At 37.5% G+C, this 6,955-nt stretch overlaps 1 protein-coding gene across 1 annotated transcript in view; it reads left to right on the plus strand.

Moving 5' to 3' along the window:
* ARMC1 (armadillo repeat containing 1) overlaps nt 1–6,955 on the plus strand; it is a 55,174-nt gene that overhangs the window by 42,591 nt on the left and 5,628 nt on the right. Inside the window, exon 3 of the mRNA XM_006860056.1 lies at nt 4,722–4,911. Coding sequence (XP_006860118.1) covers nt 4,722–4,911 — 190 coding nt within the window. The remainder of the gene's footprint in view (nt 1–4,721; nt 4,912–6,955) is intronic.

Raw genomic sequence — 6,955 nt, forward strand, 5'->3', positions numbered from 1 at the left:
GAGTAAGTTTAGGTGGGTCGTGTTTTTCTAGAAATGTATCCATCTCGTCCAAATTTTCAAATTTGTTGGAGTATAGCTCTTCGTAGTATTCTGTTATTATCTTTTTTATTTCGTTTGGTTCTGTTGTGACTTCCCCTGTGTGGTTTCTAATGCAATTTATTTGTGTCCTTTCCCTCTTTTCTTTAGTTAGTTTTGCCAGTGGTTTGTCAATTTTATTAATCTTTTCACAAAGAACCAGCTTCTTGTCTTGTTGATTATTTCTATAGTTTTTGGTTTTCCATCTCATTTATTTCTGCTCTTATCTTTATTATTTCCTTTCTTTTGGAGACTGTAGGTTCCCTCTGCTGGTCTGCTTCTAATTGTTGAAGATGCTGTGTTAGTGTGCTGATTTTGGCTCTTTCCTCTTTTTGGATGTGTGCATTTATCTCAATAAATTGTCCTCTCAGAACTGCTTTTGCCGTGTCCCAAAGATTTTGATATGTTGTGTTTTCATTCTCGTTTATTTCCAGACCCATCTAGACAAGATGAAAACTATTTAGTGGGGAATCTTTCTTCCCACACACTATTAAACTAAACTCCCTCTTGAAACCTTGTAAATCAGTCACTTCGTGGCTTTATCACTCCCTAATATTAGGTAGCCAATGTCTAAGTTGCCCATCCCTATCTACCCTGTGTACGGAGGGGATAGAATTGATACTTGATGTGGAAGGCACTCATGAATTGGAAAATTGGCAGCATCCCTGGGCTCAAGCATGGCAACAATTGTGAGGTTGGCCCAGGATCGGGCAATGTTTCATTTTGTTGTACATAGGGTCGCTATGAGTCAATACCGACTAAATGGGACCTAACCACAATCACAAAAGTCGAGTTCTGGTTATCAAGCCATCAAGGCTAGGTCAAATGAGTACTGTTTGCAACTTCGGGTGTTCCTGTGCGAGATTCCACTCACTTCACATCAGCTAGATGCTTCACTCTCAACTATAGCCCTCTGTGGCTATGTCCTTGTCCATAGGCTCAGGTGTCCTCAGATCTCACCACACTTTGGACTAACCAGCCCTTCCTCTTTTCTCTTTCATCTTCAGGTCAGTGGGAGTCTGTGGAACAGCCAGTTTCTTCATTGCTGCCTTTCCCTCTCTTCCACTCACCAGTAGACCAACATGGGCACCAGCAAGCTTACATGACTGCTCCTGTGTTCCCTTTGAGTTTCAGTCTTAGAGGGGGGGTGTGTCTAAACTGTTTTATCTTGAAATATACTTGACTTCATTGCCACCTGGAAGTTCTGTATTGACCCTATTCCCTCATTTGCTTTGTGGTGGTGGTGTTAAGTGCCTTAGAGTTGGATTCAACTCATAGCGACCCTGTATAGATAGGGTTTCCAAGGATTGACTGGTGAGTTTGAATTGCTGATACTGTGGTTGAAACTCACTTTGTGGTCCTGCACTTATTCCACAGTAGTTGACTTCATTATACATTGATGTCTCTGGTTCCCTATTTTCAGTCTTATAGGTTTGTTTTACTTTAAATGTTTCTCTATCTGAATTCTACTTTTTGGTGGTGTTGTTATGTATGGTAATTTCAGGTTGTTGTCTGCTTGTTGGTTCTTAGTCCAAAGAACACCCTTTAACATTTTTTGTTAAGTTGGTCTGGTCATTACAAATGCCTTTAATATCTGTTTATCAGGAATTGTCCTAATTTCAGCATATATTTGAGAAAAGGAATCCTGGTGTGGCGCTGTGGGCTCCTGTGTCATACTGCAAAGTTGTTTGAACTGCAAGGTCGGTGGTTCAAGCTCACCAGCTGCTCCTTGGAAACCCTATCCAGGGTCACCATAGGTCAGAATCGACTCGATGACACTGAACAACAACATTTGAGAGACAGCTTTGCTTAGTTGGCAGTCTTTTCCTTTCAGGACTTTGTTTGTGTCATCCCATTGCCATCTGCTGAGAAATCAGAGTTTAGTCTTTTGGGTTTTTTTTAAAAAACTTTTTATTGTGAATTGAGTGAAAGTTAACAGACAAGGTCATCAGCTTTACATTCAACAAATTATATACTTTATTTCATCTTAATGATTAAAGTCCCTTCCCTGAACAACCGTTATCCTACTTCCTCCCTGTGGCTTGCTTCCCTTTTCTATCTTACAGTTTACAAATGAACAAAGCAAAAATATTTTATGTACAGATACAAAATCTATATATAGTCATTTAAATGTTCTACTGGAGGAATGGCTAGTGAGCTTGAACCACCAACTTGCAGTTCAAACTGACATTATAGTCCAATGCATTAACCCACAGCACTACACCAGGACTCCATATATACATGTTGTTGTTGTTGTTGTTAAGTGCCGTCGAGTCGGTTCCGACCCATAGCGACCCTGTACAGGGTTTCCGAGGGTGTAAATCCTTATGGGAGTAGAAAGCCTCATCTTTCTCCCGCGATAGTGTAACGTATATACTCTCCTGGTGTGGCACTGTAGGATCAGCACTAGACTTCAAACCATTCAGTAATACAAACAGACCTTGTAGTCCAGTGCATTATCTTGCATATGTATGTACTCCACACTTCCTCCCTTACCCATTTGAGTCAGCCTTTGACACAGTGCATGTATCCACTCACAGACACAAGGTTGTATATATAACACTATTTACATCTATCCCCTTTAGCCCATGCATACGTCTCTGTGCCTTCACCTATTTTCAGTATTCTTTTGCCACCATCCCTCTTCTTAAATATTGCTTTCCCTCTTCTTGTATGGAAGGTAGTAATTTGATGTTACAGCATTTTAATGTATTTTGTCAATATTGATTCATCAGAAAACAGAGGAGTTTTGAAATAGTATATTTAATTTTTATTAAAAATTCATTAGCTACATCTTTTATTATGTGTTATGATTATCAGTTATGAAAAAATGCTATTGATTTGGGAAGTGGAAACATAGGGATTATAGTTTTTTCTTATCAAATTCACAAGTTTCTCTATCCAACATATCCTTACACCATTTAAACCTTGTGGTTGGTAGTATCTAAAGCATCACAAAACTGCAGTGACCTTTTTTATAGACTATAAAATAGCTGTTAAAAAAAAAAGTACATCTTAAAAAGTCTTTTTGATTTTCTCCTATACTACAGATCCAGAATCCTTGAATGTATATGTGATTGTATCTCTATAAATATAAGAAGAATGTCATATATTTATATAGACAACAATTACCCAGAAGATCACCTGCTCTAGTAAACTGGAAATAAGTACCTGGAAAACTATTAGATTATCATACCTGATGGGAACTTTGTTTAGCTAGAATATGAATAATCTGGTCATCAGAAACTGAAGTATTTTCTTCATTCTACAAAAGTACTCTGCAGAATTTTGTTAGGCTCTGTGGAAGGTACACGTAGAATATATTCCTACTTCTGAGTTTATATACTTCTGGAGAAAATGGAAAGTTAAGAGCAGTAGTTTAAGGACAAGCATAGCACTTTGAATACAGAGGGAGAAATGGGTTATTGGGGGTGGATGTCATGAAGAAGGTGGTGGTTGAGCTGATGCTTTAAAGAGAGGAACAAGAATTTTAAAGCCTAGGATTTAAGTGAAACTCTTGGGTCAGGGAAGGCATGAAAAAGTTTGAAATGTGAAAGCTTTTCCAGGGCTGGGGAACAGTAAAAAATATATAAAAGCCTGTGGACTTGCTACAAAATGGTCAAGTGTTATACTGGATTAACCAGAAGAATTATAAAAGGACAAAAGAGCTGATGTTAGTAAAGCTGAATGGGGCAGGTTTCAAAGATCTTGATTGTACATTATAGTTGGGACTTTACTCAGAAATGAAATGAGGGTATTTTATTATAGCTATGTGTACAATTCCATTAATTCGATGTTGTTGTCAGGTGTCAACAAGTCAATTCCAACTCATAACAATACTGTATAGTGCTTCTGAGAAGCAGCTTGTGGGTTTGTACTACCGACCTTGGGATTAGCAGTCCAATGCTTATCCCACAGTGCCCTCCTAGGTCTCCATAAGTGGCACTAGGTCTGTCCCATCTAATATGGTAGCCAATCAGCACATATAGCTATTTAAATTAATTAAATACAATTTATTTAGTTGCACTGGTCTCATTTTAAATGCTCACTATTGGACAGCTCAGAGGTATTTCTATCATTGCAGAAATTTCTATTAGGCAACATGGTGGTATGAGAAGCTATGGTAGGGATTAGGAGTTTAAGACTAAACACTTCTGTTTAAGTTATAGTTTTATGATATACATGTTATATAAAAGATACAAAAATATAAGTTAAAAAATAATTTATGGAATCTCTTTCTTGAAATAAATTCGAATAATAAGAATGTTTCTACGCTATTTGCTCCCTTTGGATTTTTATATGATATTCTTTAAGTGCAGGGCACTTTCAAATATAAATTTGGATGTTAGTTCATACAGGTACATGTTATATCTCGATTTCCTGATTAATGATTTCAGTTAAGTATACTTTAATTCCACTGTAATGTCTTGAAAACCAATAAAGCATTTAATTAATCGGAAATTAGAAGACTGTGTTACAGACTAATGTATTTTTTACACTGTTGATTATTGTATGATTCACTAACTTCACTTTTAAGTTAAATAAAACATCAGAATAAGGAAAACAAGGTTTCTTAAAGTTGGGCAATAAAGTATCACTAAAAGTGATAAAATGAATTATTTATTTATATGTGTTTCTTTTTCCAGAACTACAACTCCAGGAGAAACAAAACTGCTGGCTTCTGAAATCTATGACATTCTTCAGTCATCTAATATGGCAGATGGTGATAGTTTCAATGAAATGAATTCACGTCGAAGGAAAGCTCAGTTTTTTCTGGGAACTACAAATAAACGTGCCAAAACAGTGGTTTTGCACATAGACGGTCTTGATGATACGGTAAATATATGACTTATAAGATGGGAAAGAGAAATTGTATTAGCTAACTAGTTTCTTCAATGTCTTCAGCAAACTTCAGAATTAAGTCTCAACACCTGTACTTTGTATTGGTACAGAGTTGTTTGTATCAAAAACCAAACCTAACTCACTGTTATCAAGTCTATTACAACTCATAGCAACCCTGTATAAGATTTCTGAGGAGTGGCTGGCAAGACCAGGACTGCAGAAAGGGTTTAGAAGACTTATGCAGACAGACTTCTGGTGTGACACTGTGGATTAGCACTGGATTGCGAACCACAAGGTCAGCAGTTCAAACCCACCAACTGCTCCATGGAAACCCTATACAGTGTCACTATTAATTGGAACTGACGCAATGACGCTTAACAACAACAATTGACAATTATGGCACACCAACAGTAGAATAATATTTATGTTTTTAATATGCTCATGGAACATTTAGCACAGTAGAACAAATTCTAGGCATAGAAGAATTTAAATCATGCAGCGTGTTTTCTGTGGGCATAATATGATGGGACTTCAAAAAGTTTGTGGAAAAATGGATATAAAAGATAATGGAATTGTTTTACAAAATTTTGAAGCCTCCTTGTAAAAGCTAATTAGAAATCAATAGCAGGTGGTTATCAGGGGTGCCTGGGAAGGGAGAGTAATTCCCTGGTTAGAGTGTAGACACTAGCTTGGGTGATAGGGAGGGCAACATACAATAAAAGGGAGATGACAGGAATGATGAAGACAGGGAGGAATGCAAGGGTTAAAGGTAATAGAAGTAAATACTGTTATATACACAACCTGACAACAGCAGTAGTTTATTGGTATATAATAGACAGATACAGAGACTGAAAAGGTATGGAAGGGAAAGTGTGAATATACCCACAAATATGTAAAAGTTTGACAGGGTATTTGTACATGGGTACAAATATACTGCAAACACATCTATGAATGTGGTGGAACATACAGGAGGCAAAATGATGAAAACTTCTCAGACATTATCAAATACTTTGAGTCAGTAAGTTGCTGGGCCTGGAGGCTCAGGACCATAGTTTCAGGGGACACCATGGTCAATTGACATCGTCCCCAAGACAATTTCTACATCTTACTTTGGTGATTAATCACTGAGACTATGACTCTTGGCTATGCTTCAGGTCTTGGAAATGAACTCACCCTTGTGGTTCAACTTTCAGCTAAACTGTAGATAGATATTAGAGGAGACAACACAAGTATGGTATGCTCACAGTGGAGTGGTCAGCCATTGAAGGTCAAGAGGGCAACATTTCCCTAAGGACAAAGTTCATAAGAGATTTGAAGGAGAGAGAAATGGAAATAAGAAACACAGGGAAAAAATAAGGTAACTGTTGTTGCATGGAGGGGATTGTTGAGATGAAACTAAGTGTATGATTTGTTGAATGTAAAACTGAGGATTTGCTATGTAAATCTTCACCCAGATCACAGTAAAAAGTTTAAAAAACAAAACCAAATATATATGTATGTATATATAGCTGTAGGATAAGCATTTGACTGCTAACCACAAGGTCAGCAGTTCAAACCTACCAACTACTACGCGGAAACCGTACACAATGGCAGTTAGCAACAACAACAACATATAATTTTAAGAACCAAAAAAAAAAAAAATCAATAAAAATCAATAACAGAAAAATATCTGCAAAGTCCACCAAATATTTGGAAGCCATTTAACACACTTTTGGTGTGGCATTGTGGGATAAGCACTGGATTGTTTTTGTTGTTGTTAGATGCCATTCAGTTGGTACCGACCCATAGCGACCTTATGCACAGCAGAATGAAACATTGCCTGATCCTGGGCCAACCTCACTACTGTTTCCACGGTTGAGTCCATCAATGCTGCCACTTGGCCAATCCATTGGGGGTCTTCTTTTTCTCTGACCCACCTCCAAACATGATATCCTTCTCCAGTGACTGGTTCCTCCTGACAATATGTCCAAAGTATGAGAGATGAAGTTTGGCCATCTTGGCCTCTAAGAAGCACTCTGACTGAACTTCTTCCAAAATG

The sequence above is a fragment of the Chrysochloris asiatica genome, unplaced genomic scaffold (genome assembly GCF_000296735.1).
Source record: "Chrysochloris asiatica unplaced genomic scaffold, ChrAsi1.0 scaffold00036, whole genome shotgun sequence".
Classification (NCBI taxonomy): domain Eukaryota; kingdom Metazoa; phylum Chordata; class Mammalia; order Afrosoricida; family Chrysochloridae; genus Chrysochloris; species Chrysochloris asiatica.